This window comes from Emys orbicularis, chromosome 3 (genome assembly GCF_028017835.1).
Source record: "Emys orbicularis isolate rEmyOrb1 chromosome 3, rEmyOrb1.hap1, whole genome shotgun sequence".
In the NCBI taxonomy this organism is placed as follows: Eukaryota; Metazoa; Chordata; order Testudines; family Emydidae; genus Emys; species Emys orbicularis.
In genome coordinates this window covers 140945383-140972403 of record NC_088685.1, presented here as the reverse complement: position 1 = coordinate 140972403, position 27021 = coordinate 140945383, and the positions used below count along the sequence as shown (strand labels likewise).

General features: G+C 37.8%; 1 protein-coding gene across 1 annotated transcript in view; it reads right to left on the bottom strand.

The window, feature by feature from the left end:
- Nucleotides 1-27021, bottom strand: part of FMN2 (formin 2) — a 230875-nt gene that overhangs the window by 17577 nt on the left and 186277 nt on the right. The window contains exons 16-17 of the mRNA XM_065401668.1: nt 21680-21731; nt 7229-7378 (exon numbers count right to left, since the gene is read on the bottom strand). Of these exons, the coding sequence (XP_065257740.1) occupies nt 7229-7378; nt 21680-21731 (202 nt within the window). The remainder of the gene's footprint in view (nt 1-7228; nt 7379-21679; nt 21732-27021) is intronic.

Sequence of the window (27021 nt, the reverse complement as noted above, 5' to 3'; positions counted from 1 at the left end):
GGTTCTTATTATAAGGGTTAACAAAAGATCCCTTAAATTACTTTGGGAGGACATAGCTCGTGCTAGGAGATTTAATGCCCTTCTTTGCAAGCAATAGTGGCAGATTACCAGTATGCGTCTTACTCTGCAATGCATAGATATCTAATGCCAGACATTAAATTGCTCAACGGCAAGTTTTAAATCATCCTGCTGGGGAATCTGTAGGGAGACATACCAGTCTTTCTGCAGGGGGAGATCAATGAGCTGTGGAGACATGTTGGCCAGGAATCTCCCTTTCATCTAGATATACAGTGTGACACGCCAAGTGCCAGCTTAACTGCTATTCTTATGGGAATGGGCAACTTTTAGAGTCAAATGAGGAGTAAATTTAGGGGGTTACAGATTATTTTTAAAATGTCAAAGATTTAGCATGGGAGTTAAAAGGTTGGATGGAGTCAGTGAAATGAAGTTCTCATACTTAGTGTGAGGTGGAAGATGTCAGAACTTTACAATAATGATGTAGATCAATTTTATGACCTTCTCCCACCTACAGCTAAGAGTCAGTCAAAGTGCATTTCTATGAGCTGACACCCCATTTCATAAATATGTGCCAGGGTGAGTAGACAATCCGTTTTCACACACACACATTTAGGGGTCCCCAACTGTTCCTCTCCTTTTGTCTTCTTTTGTGCAAGCAGGAGCTCTTCCCCACATTCAGATAGACTCCTACAATTTTGCAAGGGGTGGGGCTCTCTCGGGCAGCAGTGATTGTCTGAAGAGACTGCAGCAGTACTCTGTGCAGAGGTATAGAGAAAGGAGCTTCTGTGCCTACTCTACCACGCAAAAAAGGGAGGCGGGATTATTAACAACGCCTCTCCAGGTTTAGTGACAAGGCTAGCAGGTTTTAATTAGGCTCTAATGCTGCTCCAGTGATACTGGCATTTTAAAATGTTGGACTTTTCCTTTTATTTACCTTTTTAAACTTAAAATAAGGTTTGAAAGCCTTCCCCTCTTTGCTACTGTCACGAGCCAAAGTATACATAATTAAAAACAAAAAAACAAAAAAACAAAAAAAAGTTTGGCTCTGTTAGTCTTGAAAGACAGATTTTGCCACCCAGACCAATAGAAGACATTCCAATAATTAACTTTGTATATAACTAAACCCCACAAGGGTTTACTCATTCTGTATTTGACTGCCATCCAAGTGTGTCTGCACTCTCTGGGGATTTTTCTCTGAGATTGAGGAATTTGCTCACCTCAGCCTGAAGATAAGACTCTAAGGCCAGGTCTACACTACCGCGGTAGTTCGACGGCTGGCAATCGAAGTTCCGGGTTCGATTTATCGCGTCTGGTCTGGACGCGATAAATCGATCCCGGAAGCGCTCGCCGTCGACTGCGGTACTCCAGCTCAGTGAGAGGAGTACCGCGGAGTCGACGGGGAGCCTGCCTGCCGCGTGTGGACCGCATCTGAACCGCGGTAAGTTCGAACTAAGGTATGTCGACTTCAGCTACGTTATTCACGTAGCTGAAGTTGCGTACCTTAGTTCGAATTTGGGGGTTAGTGTAGACCAGGCCTAAGTGTGCTTCCACAGATTTCCCTCCTCCCAGTCAATCTTCAATTCTTGGGGAGGTTCTTGCCCTACCGCTCCAGACTGTTCCAGGTTTATAGTCAGGTGGCACAGTTGTTCCTGCCTAGCCCCTCTGTCTCCCTTCTTTGGATGGTAGAGAAGGCAGCCAGTGTTCCTTTCTCTCTGATCTGGTTCAAGTGCAACTAAATCTGAAAAAAATGCATTTAATGATGGACACCTCATAACCAGGACGATCTAGAGAAACCAGAAGGAATTCAGAGAAATTTAAAAAAAAAATAGGAGATTGACGAGATTGATTTAAAAGGAAAAAGTTAAATACTTAGAGCTTGACATGCTCAAGGGGGACAGGATTAAAGCTGGGTGAAATTTTTTCACCAAAATTTTTTTTTGGTGAAAAATGCAGATTTGGTGACACTGAAACATTTTGCAAATTCATGTTGATTTTGCCAAATTGCTTCAGCCAAATAAAATAAAATAAATTAATTCCAAATGGAAATATTTCAAAAAATTTTATTTGAAACCACTTTTTAAAAAAAATCCTTTACTTTTATGTACAATTGTTTTTAAAAGGTTAAAAAGTGCTTGAAGTAGTAATAAAGTGTTTCGCTTTGGGTCTAACAAAACTTTTCAATTAAAAAAATATTTTCTGTTCAACTTGATTTTTTCCCCAATTTTTGAGAACTGCTAATGAACAGAAAACTATGTTATTTGCACCGCTCTAGATAAAATAGCTGCCTATAAACAAAACATTTCATATCTAGATGTCTGAGAGTCTTAATCCTAAATACTGAACAGCAAATGTGTGCTCAGGACCAAGATCAGACATTTGGATTCCAAATAGTGGATGTGCTACTTTCACCTACAACATGCTATATCCCTGAACACAGCTCTAATCCTACCCTAAGTGACCTGTCCTGCTTCCATTACACCCACTTTTCAGAATCCCATCACATGATCCACGAGGTCTGGCTGTAACATATACTGATAGACACACGCTCACAGCTCATAATATGTGAATGTAACATGTGGTCTATTAATGGCACATTACAAAAATATAGTGGAAGAAAAAAGGTGAGATCATTCAAAGTTTGTTAGTTCGTTAATTCAAAATCGAGCCAAATTCTAATGTTGGTGGGGTTGCACAGACGTAACGAGCGCTGAATTTGGAGCCAATTGTTTGCAAGCTTATGATATCCTTTCATCTCTGAAAAGATTATACCTGCCAAGATTGAATATCAAAACAAAGCCATTTTTAGTTATGAAACACAGAACAAAAGTATTTTAAAGTACAAAACACGCTTTAAAAAAAAAAAGATGTGTAAATAAAAAAGTGGCTAAATGGGTCTTGTTTAGACTTAAAAAACAAAAAAAACTAAAACAAAAAAAATCACCCTAAGGCTGAGACCCAGCATAAGAAATTTCAGCCTAAACGGAACATTTCTGAGAATATTATAAACAACTCAGAGTGATTTAGAATGGAATGCCCATCGTACGCTTGACTAAAGTGTTGCTACCAAACACGGTGCAGTTAAGGAAATCCCAATAGTACTAATGACAGAAATATGCTTTAAGTGTAAATTTCAGGTGTATTTTTCTTTTTATTGCTACTGTATTCAGCAGTGTCTTGTAGAATTTTCTCTGTGACTGGTATTTTCCATTTCTGCTTTATTTCATCTGACACAACTGAGTAGAAGCAGTTGAAAACTTCAGAAAAATGAATTTGTTCTTAACCTTGTGCCATTTTTCTTTGGTTTTTCTCATCTGGTAGCTGAGAAATACCAAGACTAGACACTGCTGTGTTTATCTTTTGCATATAAATGCCTGGCAAACCAATATACAAGCTGCAATCCAGACTGGAAAGTATTTAAAATAAAGAATTACTGACTGCTTTCTTTAAACACACACATTTTTGGCACATCTGTAGCATAAGGGTGCACCTTAGAAAAAAAAAACCATTTATAAAAGGTCTTTGGGTAAGTTATTGCATTAACAATTTGACTCACATTTACAAAGATTGGATAAGGAATTTCTACTATAAGAAGCTATCACTCCTCCTTGTTTTCCCTACTGAAGACCAAGAACCTTAAAACTAGGCCAGAAATGCTGCTCACAGTGTAATCTTGTTAAACAAAGAAAATCTTTTGGGGCTCAAACAAAAGAACAGGATACAGTTCTTACAAATATGATCATTGTCAAATTGCTTTCCTTTTTGCAGCAGCCTGGCAATTATTTCCCCAACAACAGAATTATATTGTAACAGTCAAAGAAAAAAAAAGGGGGGCCTTATCAGACCTGTCACATAAATGTATACAGACAATACCTTGCTCTTTGATTTTAGTTACAGAAAATAAATAACTTGATTCACCAAACATAGAGAGAGAGAGAAGCAACCACTGTGATTTCAAAACACATTGTGTGAAATTCTGGCCCTACTGAAGTTAATGAAAGTTTTGCCATTGACTTCAAGGGGGGCAGGATTTCACCATTAAAATATTAGCACGAGATACCTAGCATGCAATCTAGGCACCAATCTTTTAGGTATAAATAACATCAGTGGCATCTGAGTGTCATGTATCATCACAAAGCAAATTAGTGTATTTCAGATTTAGAGTGTTTCCACATTGAGTTAAAAGCTAAAGTATGCACTCTCAGGAAAGTATTCATTTGGTAATAATTTAAGTCATGGAACCATAGAGATGTAGAGTCCTGGAGACACTCTGTGGAAACAAAAGACCAGATCCTCAAATCCAACAGCCTTGATGTCAGTTTACACCAACTGTAGATATGTCCCTACATTTTAATTCTTACTGCAATTTAGAGGGAATAGGGAATACTATGGAGTGTTACACTCTCAGCCACTCTAGGGCCTTGCCCAGGTTATTCTCCATTTTACTCTTCCAGTACAAAGAGGCCTTCAATTCACAACATTCCTGTCATTAATGAGAGGAGCTGGAAATGGCTACTACAACGGGTCAAGAAAACCATTCTGTCATTTGTCTGGAGGCACCTCTAGAGAAAATATTTTTACTAGGGCTAGTTAGAAAATTTCCATTGACACTGTTTGATGGGAAAAAATTAGGTTTCAGCTAAATTAGAGTTTTCACAAAAAGTATGTGCTTTCCACGGAAATTTTGGTTGCTCATCAAAAATTTGGCCAAAATAAAAAATTGATAGATTCTGAAATGCCATTGTGGTGCCTCATAGGAGTTGTAATTTGGGTCACTCATTCTCTTCTATAATCTCCCACGATGCATCATGGCCATGCAACAGCCATGATGCATCACCTCCCTTCTCACCAAGATGTGAGACAATGGTAATCTGACTAGGGAGTCCCCCTTATGGAGGAGAATGGAAGCATGAGACACCTGAACTCTCATGAGGGACTGCAAATGACATTTCAGAATCATATATTTTGATTGTCTGCCGAAATATTTCAGGTTTCTCATGTTTTGCTGAAAATAATATTTTCAACAGAAAAAGCTCACATTTCTGACCAGCTCTGTAAATTATTTCTTTTCCTCTAAGATTTTGCCTGTTGCCTCTATAGCATGTCCTGCTGGGGTTTGATTAGTTAACAGTTATATAGTTAGATGCAAATCACTATAATTAAGTAGCATTAATTATGATTAACCTTGGTACCCTGGGGATGGAAAGAGCAAGCCAGGACCTCCAAAATTCTTAATCCATGCTGACAGAACATTACAAAAAAACTTTGAGTCAGTTCAGCATGATGTTCTATTTTCTGTATTCCACATTCCTCATATCATAATGGAAAAACATTCATAAAAGTGGGTCTTTGTCTGCCTTGGATTAATTTCCCCCCTGGGAAGTCATGGACCTCTTTTTTTCAGCTCATCATCTCCTCCTCCTCCACACCAACTATATATGATGCCAAATATGGAGGATAATGATTTAGGGTAGGGTAATAAGAAACACAAGCAAGTGAACACTTAATGGTCCTGTTTTCAATACAACTTCTCTTGTACCTCAAAATATGTGGAGAAACAAAGCAAACAAACATTTTATGACTAGCAGAGAATCCAAAAAGTGTTTTCAACATTTTCCATTTCCATAAAGAGTTAAAATGTATCTTCCCCATTTTTTGTTGTTGTTGTTTTTTTTAATACTAAAGGAAACAATATGTATAATGAGAAGAGTTCTCACCATTTTAAGGAAAATAACCCAATAATCTCAAAAAGAAAAAAATGTTTTTAAAAACAATTTTATAAAAAATACATGGAAACACAAGATAATCTTTTGGCAGCTATATCCCAGCATGGGAAACTGCAGACAGAATGAACTTGGGCTGAAGTTAAATACTAAAGAGCGATATTTAAGTATATGAAATCATTTCAGACAAGCAGTACAATGAAGTGCACCTCCATCCAGTAAGTACCTGCACTGTGTTAATATTTGCTCCATAAACTTGTAATAGAATCAGAATCCAGTCTTTGTTTTCTTAATTGTGAAAAGGGCATTCACTCTAAAATATTTTCCCCTTTACTTAAAAATCAATAATTTGACTTAGCTACCTGATTTTCTAGGTGCTAGTTTCCACTGACATTAGCCACTCAGTAATCTAATTTCAGTGGGAATTATGCATGCTCAGCCCTTCTGAAAAGCAAGCCCTTTTTATTTAGGTGCCTAAATATAAGCTTACATGACAAATTTTGCTAATGTGAGTAATTTCATTAACTTCCCACGGAAGTCATTGGAATTACTTGTATGTGTAAAGTTGTGCATGTCTATAAACATTTGCTGTTTCGGGGCCTACATCTGTAAAATTTCATTTTATTTTGACATTTATTAAATCATAGCAACATTCTTATGTTCACTGAGTTATCAAAAATGATAACTATATACAGCATACAATAGACTTCGTAGCTCCTCTAATGTAAGGTGTAATCCACTTCTAAGTGCGTGTTAGAATGACTGGACAAGCTCCCGCTTATTTGACAGCCACAATCTTAACCAACATACTAGCTTGAGCTAAAGAGCCAAGATTTCCTAGCTGAGAGCTGTAACAGGCCTACATCATCTGTGGATCGGCACAAAGGGGCACCTGTTATACACACAAACCAGAGGGTTACAGAAGACACAGGCAGTTATGCCACTTTTTTTAAAGTGATCATGCCTTATTTCTATCATGGTGCAAGAAAGCTCAAAAAAGTAGAGTTTGGGTATTTTGTTTGTTTTGGTTCTCTTTGTGGGATGACCTTGCTAGATTTTTGTCTCCCCCTGCCATAATAGGTCAAATATTTTAGGATATCATCTCTGGATACCGGGCCCTGTCTATGACTCACTATAATATATGAAGGAAAAACCTCTCAATGACTTTCAGGACTTAAGTGAACAACATTTCATTGTCTGGATTAATAGTGATGTATCAATTACATGCTCTAATGCATCATTCATGGTCATGTGGAAAAAGACAGAAAAAGTTTAGTGCAAACTGAAATTTTTACTCATTAGTAGACTTCATGACTGTTAGGATGCATTTATAAAAAAAACCATTTCAATAAAAGTTTGTATCAGAAGCTATTTGAAAGACATTAGATGTATTTTTATGCCCATGTTGATTTTTTCCCCTGAGATATTGCTCCTAATAATACTCTTTTAGAAAGAATATTAACAGTCATTGTAAAAATGAAGACACCTACTTTTCTTGCAAAATAAGTTTGTTTTCCTTCTTCCAGAGGTCTTTGAAGTCAGAACTGAATTCATGCCAAATACTGAAGAAAGCATGAGGTGACACTTCCTTCTCTCCCATTTTTGGTTTCATACAGAAATAGGCTGCAGTTTCCAAAAAGCTGCCAAAGACAACAAAACCACCAAGTATTTTATTATCTATTGATACAGAATTTTCTTTCTGCATCCAAAACCTGGCATAATACACAATTGCTATTGGTAATAGGAGTGAAATATAGAGATTATCTAGCTCTGATGTTTTCCTGTACATATTCTGTTATAATATATTTCCTCAGCAAGGGTTAGGGTTTGATATTTAATCTCACACACGGTTTTTAACAAAAGCTTTGTCCATTCTAAAGCCAAGAATGAATGTACTCTCTTCAGAGCCCAGCAAAGCCAGACCTCAACTCCTTTCCTCACATTGCATTTTTATTATATTTGAAACCATTTTCAAAACAGAGCTGAAATCTAAAGCAGTTCTAAACACAGTCTTTCACTATGACACAATACAATAGACAATCTAGTTGGAACAGTCCATAGAAAGGTGGTGTTAAAACAATTATTTTCTACCCTAGACAATAGTAAAACTGGTAGCAACAGTCATGCTAGAAAATACTTATCAATCATGATTCTGACATAACTGTGTTTGACACCCATTTCTGAACATAGATATTGCTAGCATAGATGACAAAGTAGCGTATGTAGAGCTGAAGTGCAAGCAGGAATTGCTCGTGAAGGATACAGAAGGCTACATACCAAGATTTAGCACAATGGCTGTGATTTCAATGAAATTTGAAAACCCCCATAATTAGAGCTTCTCTCCCTTAGTTCCAAATTTTAAAAAATGGTCCCACGTGAAAAAAAAAATTATGAATTTCAATTCAAAAGGATAAAGTTATCTCAAGGAATAGGTGTATAATAATTTTATTGAAATCTCATCCAATTTTATTTGTAATTAAAATGCCAACATGTTCAAAATATTCTTCATACAATTATTACATCAAAATATGAGAATTTAAATTTTCACTTGTTTCTATGAAAAAAATGGCCAGTTTGTGAAAAAAATGTTGTGGACAACAAAATGGCTCAGAATATAATTCAGAATTTTTTTTTTATTTTTGTGTTACACTATTTGTGTAACACTTCCAAAGCCTGCTGGTTTGGGGTGCAGGAGAATGGGACAACACGACAGTAGAGCAATGGACACTAAAAAAAGAGAGATGAGACAGACAGGGAACCAGATTGGTGTCCCACGTCGTAATTCAGATTACTACTATTCAGCCACCCATGCAATAACATTTTATGAACCTTACATAGTGAGATCATATTAGTCACAGAATGAAATCTTGGCCCCGTTGAAAACAAAGGAAATTTTGGCATTGACTTCAATGTGGTTAGGATTTCACCAATTGAACCAACTGACTGATTACCTTAATAATAGTTACAGCAAGAGTGCTATGACAGTTGTTAGTGCACATGCCAGCCAGCTAATCAAAAGCATATGCAGAGTGACAGGCATTACAGGATGGCATGGGAATCTTCAGGCACCTTTTGAGTCAGTGGCCATTTTTGAGTAAGCTACTTAAAGACCATTCTGTGTTGGCAAAACACAGAAAAATCAGAAGCTCAAAGAAAGAAGAGGCTCTGTTCTGACAAACACCTAGGCAAAGAGGCTCCAACAAATGACACAGGGATATCAGACCCAATTATAGCATGAAACAAGGGAACCCTAGTAGCGAAAGGACTGATCTGCAAAAAACATTATCATGCTGACTAGAAGATGAACATCACAAGAGAATGAAAAACAGTCATCTCAAGTAATATGTTTAAATTTGAGGTAACGAGCTATAATGCCTCTACATGAAACTATCTCATCAAACAGGGAGCCAGGCCAGAATGAAATTCCAACAAATATGTGTTTGAGTTTGATAAATGGTACTAACATTTACAGAAGACATGAAGGCTTTCATTAACAATCCATGGGATCAAAGGGAGTTAGTGAGGCTTTTCCTCTGATCATTGCTAATCTTGCTGGGAACCACCAGTATAGCCAATTCAGCCATATATCTAGGTTTAACTCTGGCTAATGGCATTCCTTCTTCCAGTCAGTTACAGCAAAATGCAAGTCCCCAGCCAGATTGATCACCTCCCATGGAAACCAATTTGAGGGAAGGGGAAATTAAGCTGCTTGTAAAATGTGAAAGACCAGAAGCTTGGCAGATTGTCAGTTAATGTGCCATTTTTCTAACACCTGTTCATGCAAATGCAGAAGACACAACCTGTGACACAGTTGGGCCTAAAAGCAGGAAGCCCCAGGAATCTAGCTAGTTATCCTGGTAGCACAGGTGAAACAAATCCAAAGTAATCATTTCAACTTCTTCAGTCAGAGGTACTTTGATGTTCTCCTTATTGTATCTTGAAAGAGAAGGTGGTAGGATTCTGATATGAAAAGCAAAAGATCAAGATAAAGCAAGGGAGAAGTGACCCTAGATCCCCAGAAATTTGGGAAGGAGTAACTTGTTTACATTAGCATACTCTGTGAATATCAGATTTTGAAATCCATAAGATTACATATGTTAAAATAGAGAGACCTCAAAGCTGACTCTGGAAGGGACATTCAGTTTATGTCTCAATTACAAAAAGGGATTTAGACAAAGCCGCAAATAAACCCATGAGGTTAGGAGTGGATATTGCCATTTCAGACCACATTACTGAGCCACACAACAGATACCTTCTACATTGCATTTCAGCAGGGCAACTCATCCAAGTGCTTTGTTGGTCCTTTAACAAACCCTGAAGCAAAACACATTCCAGTAGTGCTTATAGCTACATGTGCAGCATGAGTATGGTAGTCAGAGTAGGGGATTGGGACTCAAGACCCCTGGGTTCCATTTCCAAATCTGTTTCAGTAACATATGACCTTGTGAAAGTCACATAAGCTCCGTGTGCCTCACCTACCCTATCTGTGAAATGGGTATACTTACTACTCCAAAGAGGTGTTGTGAAACTTGCTTAATGTTCATAAAGCACTATGAGTTCATCAGATGAAAGGTGCCTAAGTCCCCCATACTACTAAGTCATGTTTCAAAACAACACAAAATCTGTGTGTCAGAGAAGGTGGGAGAGGAGAGGGTTAGGGTTATTTTCAAGGATTAATAGAGGTACAGGAGGTCAGTGGCTTTGTTCCAGTCAGCGTGACTTTTCAAGCCTGATTAAAAATAAGGCATTGATGTTCACACTGCTGCCTTATCCAGACAGGGCAAAGGCCAAATATCTGTTAAAAGGATTTTAAATAGGTTTTCATATTCCCCACACTGGCCCCAAAGAACATTTAAATATCTTTAAATCTGCTAAATCTGCGAAGGTGGTGGTTTCTGAGAAAATAAATAAGGAAGTTAGATTAGGGAAGGTGGTTAGCTTCCCTCCCTCCCCCAATCTTCCCTCCCCCCAATCTAGTCTCTAAAAACTTAATTGTTTCATTTCCAGGCACATTTCAGAAAAACATCCTAGACCTTGCTACATGCTACTTATTTTACACCTATGCTATTGTGCATTTTTCTATAGATATTCAACTACATAAACAACTAAACCTAACAATCAGCATTATTAGAAAAACCTGACAATCTTTAAACCTACTCGCCACCAGCATGTCTACCTACTGGGTCAAATCAATTAGAAATACTTTGTGAGCAAGCCATAGATTGCTTTATCATTTTGTTCTCCAGTTAACACACTACAGCAGCTCACAATGATTCAAATTCAGGTCTGCCATGTGTCATACATTGACTGGACAACTATCCATTCATCTGGCCAATTTATCAATACCAACAAAATGTGTGTGTATGGAGATCTCTCTCTTAATTTGTGGATGATATGAGAGTGCCTATTGCTGAAGGAAGAGGAATGGAGGAACAAACCAACAAATTGGCACTTTTAAGAAATGAATTAGAATTAGTGCTACTCAGCAATGAAGAAACAGCTGCAGAGTCTCCTCAGAAGGGGCTACCCAGGCTCCAGCAGCCAACACATAAAGGTAACTGTAGGTCCAGAGACATAGTTTGAATGTCACTTGCAGTGACATTATTCCTGGCTGACCTTACTGAGAGATGGTTAACCCACACACTCTCTCTCTCTCTCTCTACATCCCAGTTCCAAACACACAAAACAAAACACCTGCAGGCACATCATAGCAGCAGTGATCAATCTAAACATGGATTTAAGAGCATGAAGATGATTCTAGATTGTTTAACAACAAATGAAGGATTTCATCTGCAGCTATACTTGGATGCTCCTGATACCTCAGGTTTTGGAGTCTAAATGATCAGCTGCTATTGATATGCCCTAAAGTTGCTAAGTGTAAGTAAATTTGAGTTTAATTAATTGACATTACCTCATGGGATTTTCCCCCATGGTAGTAGTTGTGAGGCTTTTGGGTTCCAGAAGCATTCCCTGATTCAGATAGTAGGTCTATCTACTTCATAAAGTACATGCTAGCCAGTGATTAAAGTCACAGGTAAAACAGCTAATAACTAAGATCGAGTAAGGGGAAGTGTAGGTGTGTTTGGAGAGGGAGAAGAACAGCTAGATGTAATCAACAAGACAGTATACAAATGCATGCAACTTATTGCTCTATTTAAATTTGACATGAGTTGTATTATATTAAGGCCCAACTTGTGTAGTGAGGCTTTATAAGTCCATTATAAGGGCAAAATTTGGCCCTTTGGATTTAAGGTGAGACATGAAAACAAGAGTACAGTGTATAGCTAGCAGTTTGTAGCTGCTCTCTGGAAAGTTAGTCAAATGAATTGTCATTATTAACCCCTCTCAGCATCATTTTGTTTAGAGGCAAAAGCAATGACTAATATTCAGTTGTCTCTTGTATAGAATATACAGCTCGTATAGTATAAACATATTAGTGAGAACATGTAACCATTGAAACTCCATCTATCTGATCAAGGTTAGGCTTATGATTTGGAGGGCTCTCAGCAGCTCTAGCAGGTGGAATTAAGCCTCTTTCCTCTTGGGTCCTGCTTCAAAAAGGGACCGGCCTCCTAGTTTCTGAGATAGAAGACTGGGAGAAACAGGATCCCAAACAGTCACTTGGACAAGTTGGTATATTTCATTCAGGTTCCCTTTTTATTGTGGTTTCAAGGTTATGAGTGCATTTTCATACACTGTTTTTACACATTTCCACCTATTGCCATCCTTGTCCTGCATAATGAAAAGTGGGGAAATTTGATTGTAAACACAAGTATAGGGAAAAAAAATTAAGCATTCAAAATTTTATAAGCAAATTTTGTTTTGTTAGGCAGAAAACAGTATTATTGTATTAAAAACAAAGCCAAGTTAACATACCACTTTAAATTAACTGCCAGGAACCATCAATCTTTCCTTGCTTTTGCCGATTTATATTGTGTAAGTATGGTTTTTGTAATTTTGTTCTTTAGAGAACAAACTAAGGTCTCAAGTTTCTCCCCTGCCCCCCATAAAAAGTTTCCAAATGTTTGCAAGGTTTTTCATTCTAAATCATCTTCCTCATCTCCACCCCTTCCATCCCATAAATGTATACTGAATGCAAAAAATGTTTTATTGCTCCAATAAAGAAAAAAAAATCAAACAACTTTGTATTTGGGGGGGAAATTGCTTTGGAGGAATATCTTCACAGAGTACTCCTATGCCAGCCACCCCCCAACATAAATCATAAAAGCGGAAGGCCAAGAAATTATATTGTCGCAGACTAGTATTTTGTGGTATTTTTCTATTCTTAATATAACAATGAACACTCAACATCCTTAATGCTTAATTATAACAACTGATAGTATCAAAAGCATAAATGAATAAATAATATAATTGCACAACATAAATATTTATAATTTATACTTTATAATGACTGTAGCAGATTCAGCAACACTTACAGATTCAGCAACTGTCACAGAACATACAGTGTAAGTGGCAGAGAATCGTTACATTCAACATGCAACATTCAGAATTTAAGCTATTTTATAATCATTTCTTTGGAAAAGTTACAATTTGCAGGGGACTGATTGACTCAGGATGTTGCTAATGGATTATGCCTTTCATCTCTAGAATACCAATGCAAATGCAGCCCAGGCCAGTAATCTAATGCCTGAAGCCATCCAGTGGTTGTTGGCTTCCTCAGTCTAGTTTCCCATGGACAAAGTCCATTATACAAAATCTACAACCACGACTGGAACAAAGCAGCAATCTTGTTGGAACTCTCAGAGGCCAAAGAGTGAAGTGAGCATGGAGACTAACCTACCTTTTCAACCCTAGAATTAGCCCCTTTAGCTCAGGATTGAGATATTTTGGTAGGGCACTTTGGGGAATCTTGCAATGTCATTGCCTGTGCTGTACCTGCTCTATAAATAAGAATAGGATCTCTGGGTCCAGGGCTGTGAAAGTTTTCTAATTAAATAAAGGTAAGTTGTGAACAGAATGCTAAATTATTTCTTTTTATTCAATATATGTTTTTTGATATTCTGTAACAGCTGTCAAAACCCTGGACCACAACCTTAGCCCTCCTTTTGGCTGTTTTGAACGACCCTGATGTAGAGGAATCCTCAGGTGACGAAACAATGACTTATCTGGCCTCTTTTTCCACAGTTTGATGTTTGCAACTTAACAGTCACACAACTATCACTATTGTGCATACCTGTTGAGTTACATGGAAACACGGTAAGCTGTGTGCTGAACTGGCCATTTGTGGTACATTCATGTACATCCATCTTTGAAAGTCAGGAGAAGATGTATTTAAGATTAACATATGAGCTTCAATTATATTTAATAATCCCTTAGCCAGTTTAACTTGCACAAACAATGAGGTGCCTATTGACCCAGAATAGTAGTGGGTCTGATCCACAATCTGTTGGCCTCATTGCAGCAAGCTAGAGGTATTTACCTCATATTAAGTTCCAACTTTCCTCCAGCTGTTCTGCTAACATACCTTATCTTCTCAACCTAGTGCATTTAAATGCATGTCTACACTGAAAATAAATCAAAACCAAAACCAAAGCAACACATGACAGTGAAACTCAGAGCCACAGCCAACTGAGTTGGGCTAATGGGGCGTATGCTACAGGGCTAAAAATAGCGATGTATGCTTCCCCACTTAGGCTGGAGCCGAGCTTCTGAGACACCCCTCCACCCCCTGAGTCTCAGAGCCTGGGCTCCAACCCAGCCCTGAATATCTTTGCTGCTATTTTTTAGTTTTGTAGTGCAAGCCCGGTATGCCAGAATCAGTTGACTGGGCTCTGAGACTCGCTGCTGCAGGGTTGGGTTTGGAGTTTTTTTATGCTGTGTAGACGTACCATAAGGCTACCATTTTTAAAGGAGTTGTGTGTGTGAGACGCGAGGTGACTTTCCACATAATATTTTTTGTTTTATTTTGAGTAATTTATTTTATTGACATAGGCCCAGTCTTGAAAGATGCTCCATGCTGGTGAACCCCAATGTCTCTGTGGATACTGGATGTCTCTGCAGGATGAGGGACATCAATTTCTTTAAATATATAAGTAGAAAGCTCCACATGTATCCTATCAGATTCAATATACATACAACATTAAACACAGCTTTGGCTAATGCCTGGCATCCCCTAAAGAAGCTGGGTAACAGGGTTGGGGCTCCTAATGTTTGGTATAGTGAGGAGACAGCCCTTTCCCCTCAGCCTCTTAACCCTCATGTTCTACCAGGGGAGGATGGTGAGGTCTCTGCAATGGGCTGGGGACCTGCCATGGAAGAAAAGTGGGCTGACAGCATGCCTCCACCAGGTGGAAACAATTAAGGAAGGAATGATGACCTGCACTGTACAGGTTTTTGGTGGATATGTCCCAGATGAGTTAAATTAATAAAGTTGTGGCCTAATTAAACCACATTCCTTGCAATTGTCTAACTTAACTGGTGTGCCCAGGACATTGGGAGCTGGATCAGGATCTAGCCCATAAGGTGGTTATTACAGCAGAAGGGAAAAGAGCAATGCCTGCAGGGACATATCTACTCTTCCTACTCTATTTTCTTCTCTTCCTGCTCCACTTCCCAACAAAAATGTGGATGACAAAATTATCTAGGTTAGACAAGACTAAACTGTGAGGAACTACAGAAGAATCTAGCTAAACTTGCCAATTGGGCAATGTGATGGAAGATAACTTTCAGTGCATGCAAGTGTAACCCACACACCTCCTGGGTGTGGTGTTCTGTCCCATCTAGTGGCATGGAGACCACTTAGAGAGAGAGATAAAATGAGTCTGCTCTACAGCCTTAGCTAACAGCAAGTTGGCTTTTAGCTCATGCGCTAGAGGCTCATGCACTAAGCTCCAGAGGTCCCCGGTTCGAGCCTGCCTGCCGATGATCGGGGTTCGTTGGCATTACATAAGCACAAGGTGATGCATGCTGCAAGAAAAATATGATTAATCATATTCAAATTCAGCTGTAATCTCTCAAGAAAACAATCTTGGCATCACTGTAGTGAAACCACTTGCTGAACATGCAGTGGTTATCAAAAAAGTAAACATGCTGGAACTAAGGATTTTAATTTCTGCAATTAGAGCGTTTTTTGACTAACTCCTTGTTGTTGTTGTTTTTTTTAAAAACTCCTTTTCTAAAAGCTCAGTGCCACAGTGCTAATTTTCAGCATGATTCTTACCTCAAACATATTGACTTTAATTATATTGGTGTCACTATTGCTTAGTAGCTCCACTATAATTGCTTCTTGAACTAACTCCTGCATCTCATTTACTGTAGAGCTAAGAATAGACCCTCCTTATGAGTCTTAGAACTAGCTATTCCAAAAAGCAACAATTTTTGATGGCATAAAATTGGTACTTCTAAGCCTTGTCCCAGAGTGAGATTTGATACATGTTTGTGTTAGCACTTGAAGTCCCCTAATGAAATTAAAAGGCAATACATTTAAAACTGACAACAGGAAATTAAAAAAAAGGGGGGGGGAACCCCAAACCCACAACATAATACTTAAACATTCAAAAAACTGACATGTAAATGGATAAATTTTTTCAAAAATTAGATAAACATTTTATAAATGGACATACATTTTCATGATTCTGCCTGGGTTCAGGAAGAAACTTTCCTTTATGGGAAATGTTATTCCCTAATTATCCATTATAGGGATTTACATGGTCTGACACTTGCCTTTATTAGAGACAGGGCACTGGACTAGAATGACCATTGACCTCATGTGCGGCAGTTCCTAAGCTCATGTATTACCTGTTTCCGTTTTCCGCCCTTTTCCCACAGAGCATTTCCCTTCTACTACAACTAATATATAGCTATGATGTGTAAATTCCTACTGTATGTAACTCACACCAGTAATCTGAGCCACCAAGTGAGAAGGAGATCTAACAGGGAAGGAACCAACTGTCAATTAATGGAAGGTCACAAGGGTATGGGCAGCAGGGAAAACAGTAGTGAAAGGGACCCAGAGGAGAAAGAAAGAGTCCAACCATATTCTCTGACATTTCAGTTTAATTTTATTTTTTCTGCTCGATCTCTCTCTCTCTCTCCACTCTCAGCCTTGCTAGTGGGAGCTTTCAACACATATTTCAAGCATTAATTCTATTACATTTTAGCTTTGCAGATCACCTCTGAAGGAAATCCAAACCATTGTGTGGCAGGGAGCGGGGTGGGAGTAAAGCTTAAGGTTTTAAAGGCTTACCAGACTTAGGTGCTAAATTTCTAGTATTGCTTTTCAACAGTACCATTCTACTATCAGGTTTGTTATTACTCAAGGTGTCATCAACCTGTCAGCACAAGAGCAGGTGCGAAGTATTGGTCCCTACCATATCTAATGCCATTGAAGCTGATGGAAGTTCTCTGCATGCAAGGACTGTCCTGTTAGGCCTACATTATTTCTCAGGGAATTTTGGAGGTAAACATTCCTACAATTCACCTGTTGCTACAGCAAAGAGAGAAACATAACATTGCTAAATGTATTAAAAAAAAAGTTCTGAAAACAAAGAGGTGCCTGAGAGACAGCACTTGGGAAGCACTTTAAACCCTAGCAATCCTTGGAATGTAGAAGTACCTGTACCAAATAATAAAATAAACCAAACCAAAAACATCCTGAAATGGGTAGACAGGTGTTCCATATCCAATTGTACTCATCCTAAATTCCCTTGCCAACAATCACGTTAGTGTGCAGAAACCATTCATTTGTCCTTTTATTATAAATCAAGTATCTGTTATTGCATCACACAGCAAATTTCAATTTCACATAGCAGAACTTATTCTAAATTTTCATATCATTTTAAATCAATCACAACATAACCCAGCCAGGATGATAATCCAACATTTTGGCCTATCTGGCCTTCACTAGGGATCAATAGCAAAATGCCTTTTTAAAGCTCCTTTCTACAGCCTTCAGCCATCTAAGGAGTCCAAAGGAAAGCAGCCCTTAAATGGGAATGCCTCCTTGTAATCATATCTTATCACCATTTTGCCTGCAATCCTAGTAAACAGTGAAAACATATACAAAAAATATAGTTTATAATATTTGGAAGGGATACACTGTGTAATAATCTAGAAGACTCTAAACATACACTGCTCCAAGCAACATCATTTTCAGAGGCTCCACATAAATCATCTGAAATTGAGTAATTTTCAGTGCAAATTAATTGTCTGGCTTTAGTACTTAGCTCCTGCTTCTACAAGAACCCGTATGAGAAGATATGAAGGCCGGGCACAGCTCTGACCATGTGCCAGTAACATGATGCTATAGCTGCTCCTCCTACCTTGCAATGAAGTGTGTGTGTGGGGGGGGGGGGGGGGGAGGGGAGGGGGTGAGAGAAAGGAAGGAAACTTCTGTATCATAAGTACTGTATTTCAGTGACAATGACTGTCTGATATTGTGGGCATCTTTTTCCTGTAGTAAATTGTATGATCAAACCTTATCCCTTCTGAATTTAATGAAATTCAGTTTCCTTCCCCCCGCCCCCAAAAATGGCACTAAAATTTCTCTCCCCACTCCCAGAAAATAAAGGCCATGATTAAAAACTTTTCAGCAAGCAAAAATGTTCAGAAACTGAACACAAAGAAAAGGGATGAGGGGGAAGGAGAGGAAATTGTTCTTCGTGAAAACAAGGCCAAGTGTTCTAATTCGAGTAGAGAGTCACTTCATCCATCCATCCATATCTAGTAGAAGTTCAGTATTTCAGCCATACTGCTGTGGGCCGCAGCACAAAATGAGAAGTGTTTAACCTAAATTACCTAAGGATTATTTAAAATGATAACAATGTAACATATAATTCTTGGCCCTTCTCCTCCCAACACTCTCCCACTCTTCTCCCCCCTCAAAAAAAAAAAAAGTGGTTCCTGCTTTAACTTGTGAAGTATTTGACAGGTCCACAAGTATTTAGGAATGAGGGTCTAATTGGAAAGTGCCAGGTTCCTTTTTATTGCACTTTATCAATATTGTTAAGGGAGTGATGTAATTGTTTGGGGTATGGCGAAGACATTCCATGTCACTTCAGTGTTAATATCAGGCTGGAGCCTTCCTTGTCTGCCTGCGTAAGCTAGATAAACACAGACCTGTGTGCTTTCTTCTCATCTCAGGATACTTACTCAGAGAGACCTTGGAACATATGTCTATTGTGTGCTAAACATTTCACTTTTCATTTTATCCATGTGCCAGAAATCCATTCCTTGGATAAACACTTTACATACTGACACTCTTAAAGTCACTAAACATGATAAATAAAGAGAGAATACATCATTTCAGAACCGATTAAACGTTTTCTCACTTGTGACAAATGAACAGCTATACACTGTATGGAGTCTCTAGAGCAGACATTCCGTTTTCTTTGTCTTTATTTTGTGTGGAAGATTAACTTTCCATTTCAGCTCATCTATTGCACAACTCAGCTTCTCTAAATTACATATTGTTGCACTGAGCCCAAAACATTATTCAAATTAGATTTTTTTTTGCAAGTGCTTTTTTACCTAGCGTTTCTGTATTATTATGGTGATGTCAATTTTTAACATTTTATGCTATAGCTAAAAGGAGAGTCTGTGTTTCTTGCTAGAAGTTAAAGAAATACTATCATGAGGTAGATTTTAAGTTGTACATAGGCTGAAGTTAACCACTTCAAAAAGAAAAATCCAAGTACATTAATCACATTAATTTTGCTTCATCTAATCCATCACTTTTTCTTGTACTACTTACTTCTCTATTCATCCAATGCATTGCTGTTCTACCTATGATTAACAGAATGTAACTAATCTCTTATTTAGCTTTCCTAAGCTCTCCTCCTTTAAAAAAAGTTCAACATCCAAGCATTTTATTTAGAAGATATTTAAAGAAAACTTTAGCAATGAATATATCCTATTCAAAGGAGATTGACCAAGAAGCGACCTTCCAAATCTTAGCAAAAGTTTTATTCTAGTGGCTGAATGAGAATTTCAGTAGTGGGAGGGAAAGAAGGGAGAAATGTATTTTTTTAAAAGTACACATTGGTGCACTGAGTCCAAAACATTATTCAAATTAGATTTTTTTTGTTAGTGCTTTTTACCTAGAGTTTCTGTATTTTTATGGAGTTGTCCAGTTTTAACATTCCATGCTATAGCGAAAAAGAGAGTCTGTATTTCTGGCTGGAAGTTAAAGAAATACTATCATGTAAATGTATTTTTCCATAGCTAGTGAGTGGACAGAATAAATTCTGTCTCTTAATATTAAATCTTGGGGTCTTAACATCATTGTTTTGTATACAACATAAAGGCTGCTAAAAGCCCAGATCATCCTTGCTAGACATATGCATGATGTGCTTATAAGGCATAATTCCTTTCCCCACCAACCTATGTAGGATCTAGAGTCTGCAGAGAGAGGAGAGAGAGGGCTAGTGGGCAGGAATAGACAAGGCCAGAGGAAGGACCATGGGGATGGACATTCTGTTCTCTTTTCCACTGTCCCTATAGACATTCGGTGTAGCCATAGCCATGGCCACAGGCACACATCATTAGAACAGTTCCAATGAAGCTAGGCTGGCAAGGAAATGGGGAGGAAGCAGGGAAGAGGAACCATTCAGAAACAAAGGCAGTGCTGAGGCACAGGGTCCCTGGACAGAATCCTTGGGGATTTGCTAGGTTTGGAAGTGAACTTTGAAGCCTGACAGCCCTGACAGAACAATACAGTCGGAGTGCTCAAAAATTTCACTTGCTTACCCAGAGGTTGGGTTTTACTATGGGATTTGGGTTACAGCTTTTGAAGATCCTGAACCTGCAGTTTAGCAATTATAAAACTCTAAATGATTTTAATAATTTCTTACATATAATTTACCATGGCTTCAGATGAGCTAAAGTAACATATTTTTGTTCCATTTTCACATCATGAGCCCCACTCACAAAAGTATTTATGCTGCACTCCTTAGCAATCTTATATTCTCCCAGTTGAATTGAAAGAGATGAGAGCAAATCAAAGCTGACTATATTATGGGGTTTTCTATTAACTGGGTATAACTTTGGCGCTATGATGATAATTAAATACAATTCTATGGAAAGAGAGTACGGTTTAACACCAAAAGAGACAGAAGTCCTTGCACTTAATTAGCAAAGCCTATAAAAAGCATGTTAACCTACACACTTGTATCTAATAAGTTCCAATTGCATTCACTAGTACTGGGTAAAAATAAATAAATTATACACCACAAATAAAACCAGGTAAAGAAATGCATTTATCAGTCTCCTCAGAAGATCCTAGAATATAAACAGTGTTTGTTTACTTATTTTTCATTTTGGTCCGTTACTGTGACTGACAAAGTAATCTTTCCTCCCGTCACCTTTTACTCCATCATTTAAACAAACGTTGAAAAACATGTGTACATACATGTTACCCCCTCACACACACACCACAAGTTGTGAAATACAGTACAGTTGAGGAATTTTCCCGATTTTGAAACTTTTACACTGCTCATATATGTAGTGAAATTTGTGGTTTCATCACAAAAATCATTTGAAGAAGAATTTGAGTTCTTACAGATCAAATCACATTTAATTATACACATCCTTGATATTAAAAAATATTATTTTGTACAGCAGACATTTCGTAAGTGAAGAAACCAGTATTTAATGAATAATGGCAAGGGTGTGTGTATATTATATGTCTACTAAATCACCTAAGATCTTGTGTGGTTGAAACAGTTCACTCATACACCAATGTCTTTTTTTTTTTTTTTTTTTTTTTTAAACATAAAGATGGGTATATTTCCAGTTATAATAGTCTTCTGTGCATGCTTGGGTTGTTTTGATTTTCTATTCTAAAGTTCAAAACAAAAGCTGACAAATAAATATCACTTGTATTTTTTGAATGCATTTTTTTGCTATCCAGAAAATTCTGTTAGTGTTGGCTTGAAAAACACATCTTTCAAAGGAAAAAGTTTTATTGCGTTAGTTCATCTCACCTTTTATGTGCTTCTGTCAGTGACTTCTCTTCATTTTCTTGGTCGATTTTAGCTGCACAACAGACAGGAAATGGATTAGCTACAAGAAGAATACCTCACAAATTTCTTTAGTGATAAATGCTTTTTGTTGAAAATGTCCTGTAAAGTATTTATCTTTCAATTTATAAGAATGCGCATGTCAGGTTTTATTGACATGTATATTAATTCTAAATCAACCATGAATTTTAGAACACAGCGCCATTTTAAAAGAATAAGCTCAAAAGGAGCTTGATGGAAAAAAATACCCTCCCAATTTAACACAAATAAATGGGACCACATCATGGAAAAGGCTTAAATAAGTAGGCCTTAAAGAGAAAGACCTTGGAATGCCCCCTGAAAATCAACACACTTGGGCTCTTATGGACCAAGAGGGAAATAATATTCCAGGAAGAAGTACTGAAAAATACCCTCCAACCAGGCCCCCCCTAATATTTACATTTGATGACTGTGAGTAAAAACCCCATAGCTGACTAACTGTTGGAGTATAGCCTTAGGAAAGAAGCACCTCTAGGAAAGCCAGGATCCAAACCAGTAATGGACATGAGTGGATGTACAAAACCCACAATTAGTGCATTGTTAATGAGAGTCTCATTCCCGCAGTCAGAGACAGCTATCATTTTGCCAACAATGGTGCTCACAAAGAGAATTCAAAACACTGAGCTGTATTTGCTATAAATTTGTGAAGACACCATTTTCCAATTTTAATTTTCTTTTGCTTTTCATTTTATTCCAATTTATCTTATTTATGCAGGAGTCTTGTTACACAAGGCACACAAAACCACAACACATTTCAACTCAGAGATTTTACCAGTCTGAAGAACAGCAGAATGCGTGCTATGTGCATGTGTAAGCTCAGATTAAATTTACTCCTATGCATAAGGCTAACAAAAAAGCATGCACAATTTATTTTAACGGGTATTTTAACAGATTCCTTCAACCTGGAATCTGATTCCCCTCTTTGGTCCCTCAAAGCAAAAGTTTGCTTACTTGCAGAGTAATTTCCAAGGCCTACTTTGAGGGTGTAAGTGGGTATTAAGTGGCGTGGATGCTCTGTGTTGTCATAGAATCATAGGACTGGAAGGGACCTCAAGAGGTCATTTAGTCCAGTCCCCTGAGCTTATGGCAGGACTAAGTATTATCTAGACCATCCCTGACAGGTGTTTGTCTAACCTGCTCTTAAAAACCTCCAATGATGGAGATTCCACAACCTCCCTAGGCAATTTATTCCAGTGCTTAGTTTTTCCTAATGTCCAACCTAAGCCTCCCTTGCTGCAATTTAAGCCCATTGCTTCTTGTCCTATCCTCAGAGGTTAAGAAAAACAATTTTCTCCCTCCTCCTTGTAACAACTTTTTATGTACTTGAAAACTGTTATCATGTACCCCCCTTCAGTCTTCTCTTCATCAAGGTTGAATTTCAATACAGGATTGTAACATATGGCAAAAATCTAAAACGATTCTTACTTTTCATTCAGTTTACCACTTCACTGCTGCCAGCCATGCTCATCTAATAATGGATGCTCAATATTGCCCCCCACATTATAGGTATATCACCTTTTGAAATACTAACTTCTACATTTAAAAAAAGGATGCTACTGCATCCTGAAACCATTAGTAGTTGCAACTCTGGACGGAAATGATCAGAGCGGAAAGTGAATTTCAAACTGGTTGTAAGAATAATCACCAATGAGGATTTCTTCATCCATATAGCTCAAAACACTTTACAGAGTTGGGCTAGCACTACTGTGCCTATTTTACAGAGGGGGAGACTGTGGCAAGAGAGATGCAAAGTGATTTGCCCATGGTCACACAGCCAGTTAGAGCCAGGATGTGAATCCATGCTCATGGCTCCCACTCCAGTATTGACCCATTCAGCTATATACTTTTTAGCATAAAGATCACGGGGCTGACCCTGAAGCCCTTGCTATAGGTGTAGTGCTTACTACCATGAGTTGACATCAACAGGATTACATGTGGTAACATGCATTATTTCTAGCAATAGTTATCTGAAAGTTCAGGCCCTATTTCAATGTTTAAAAAACAAACCACAGCAAACTTGAAGAGCACATGAAGCCTGCCTGATTATGGGTTTCATTACTAGCTTGAAACTCAGCCCAGATTCTTATAAACGTTTGTGGAGCTTCACAATGCTTTCGAGAGAACCTGAGCCCAGTGTTGATTAAACCTGAGCTGACTTACGGTTTACATGAGAGCCTTGCATGGCTTCGGATGTGAAACCAGGTGAAACTTGGCAGTTTAAACTGAGCTTCATTATAATAATATATATATTTCTAACTTCAATCCTGTAACTCAAAGTGACACTCATTTTGAAACAATGTGGATGAAGACTGAACAAAATAGTTGAAAAGCTCCCTGTGTAGCAAACGCACCAATCTCTCACTTTCGGTTCACAAAGTATCCCTATATAGAACTGCTAAAAATAAAAATAATTTATTACTGAAACATTTAACTTGGGCTCCTCTAATCCGCTTAAAATCCACTGCAGAAAACTTAGATTGGTTAATGTTTGACAAGCTGAGGTCAGTGGTTTTTAAATGCCTGTACAGTATCTGAAAGTCATAACTAAACAACATTCCCCACTATTTCCAAGATTACTTGGTTCTGACAAGATTGCTCAAGCTGGCGGCAGAGTTTTTTCCCTTCTTTGCCCATTAGATGGTTTATACAAGCTTACAGGTCAATTGTTTACTACATAAAAATGGGGAAAATGTTCTGCAATTTACTGTTTGAAAGTGCTCAAGCATGAACAATATTACACCATAAAAATGTGCTTCAGGCTGAACAAGGCATGACTGAAAACATCTCCATGCTGGAGCACTTAAAAAAAAAATGACAAGAAAAGTAGTTATCCTGAACATCCACACAGAGGAAGGGGGGGGGGGGGGGAAGGAAATAGCTTTTTACAGAGATTTGTGCTTGTTAATATTTCATTTAGAAAAAGGACTAATATACATAGAACAGAACTTTGAGAAGTCCCTAAATGACACAAGGGCATAATCTGCATATTTTTGTTAAAAGTTTTAAATATATACATACATGATAGTCAGAGCTACACAGACAGATTCTCTCCTGTATTAGACCACCACTGGGCACAGGAGGAAGGCAGAGAGTTTCCGGGGGTGGGGGTGAGAGTCTGTTCCTCAAGGCTGGCCCATGCTACCCCAACCTCAGCCTCCATCCTAATGATACTTAAAGCAGGTGCTGGAGGCCATAACTCACTTGAGAATCTGGCCCACAGTCTACCTACCCTCCTAACTTTCTAGAGGTGAAGTGTTTTAAACTGTTAAAGAATAACACAAAAATGATTCTGCAGTAACATGAAGGTAAGTGACACACCCATGAAAGCAAGTTAACATCAAGATTAAAACAGACACCTTCATATGTTTTCTACTACGTAGCTCTCATGTAGTCCTTTTCATCAATAGATCTTAAATATCTTTACTACAAACTATTATTACATGGATCTCATGTACTATAGGTGTTTTTTTGCTGGTGATCTTCCCCATAATGAAAATATTACATGTGTTGTTATCATCTTCTCTTCCCTCTAACAGTTTAACTAATCCTTGACGCTAACCTTCTGGTCAGTCTCAAAGTTGCAGCTCACTCCTCCTAAAGGATGCATTACCCCAGTAAATGATAATCCCTAAATTTTATCTCCTGGATTAGGAACAGAATTTATTTTTTATTTAGCTGCTTTCATACTCTCAATATTTCACAGGGGTCTGCATGCACTTAAGAGCTCACATAGCATTGTAAATACAAATCTACTTTAAAACAGAAATGTATCGAATGGTAATATTGGCAAGGGTGGGGGCTATTCTGGCTTTTTTCATAAACTGCTTGGGTATCAAAGAATCAAGGGCTAAAAAGTGACTTTTCATGGGACAAGCGAAATGAGGTGCCTAAACCTCATACATACTGTACATTGACTCTATCTAATGTTTTTAATATTTCTATATACGGTGCATCATGATTTCTCATGGCAGGGTGTTCCATTGTTTAAGCTCTTATCAGGATATGTTGCTTATATTTAATCTACATTTGCCCTACCTTAGTGTAAAGCCCTCTACTTCCTGTAATACTTTATAATTTTTGGTCACAATTCTAGTACATTTCTTTGGCCTCATATCATTTCTCCACAAATATTTGTATACAAAGTATCATAGCCCCTTTCTATTCAATTCTTTCAACTACAGTATATATGCATTGTTCAACTTTTTTCCTGTCTGACCTTCCAGCTCTTGTCTTTGCTGTTATTCTTTGTGTTATCTTTATTTTACTGTTCTATGTTTTATAATCAGGTGTACAAAATTGTACACAGTATTCCACAAATACTCAGTCTACTGGAATTACCAATATGTACACATCACAAAATGGTATTTGTTTTTATCCTACAGCTTTGCACTTTAAATTCCTGCAGGCCCAGATTCTGCAGAGACTTAAATACATGCATAACTTTACACACAAGTAGCCACACTGAAGTTAGATATTCCGAGAATGGAATTTGAAGCATTGAAAATAAAAAGATTAGGAGAAGCATATACAGATTATCTAGAAATTGAAGATGTTTAGTAAAGAAATGTTATTTATGTTCCTGCAAATATAATTTAAAAAATATACAACATGAATTTGAGTATAGAAAATGCAAAGACTTAAGCATTCAAAGAAGGGTTTGCACGAATAGTCCCACTGACTTTGATGGTATGTCATGCTCCAGTCACACATTGCTCAAGTCCTGGTATGACTGGCTACTTAATGCAACAAAAAAAATAAAATAAATAAAAATCACCAAATCCTTTTTTTGTATTTCCACGCACCTAACATTTGCCTATATTGTTCTCCCCCAAGCAGATGTCTTTGAATTTTCTATGTTAAACTTCATTTAAAAATATTTGTAGGAAAGTAAATGGTATTTTTCTGTTGCTAGCCTACTTCATCTTCTAAGTATTCTCCACATTGCTCTATTTTTTGTGTTTGCAACTCCTTCAAATTCTCTTATCTACAAATCTTGCCCTTTCATCGCTTATCTCAGTTTCCAGATCAGTTATAAAGATATTTAACAATACCAGCCCTAGAGATAACTCTGCCATATAGACCACAAGTTGAACATAATTCTCTTTCAACCCTCAAAGATTATTCTGTTTCTCTACCATTGTAGCCCTTATTTGGGAGGTTGAATTTGTAGACATCAGTTGGTACTGACTGTGAAAAGGCCTAAATTTACTATGCTTGGACAAACCAGTGCTACATCTCCTGTTGCAAGGGTGGGTTTTATTAGGATC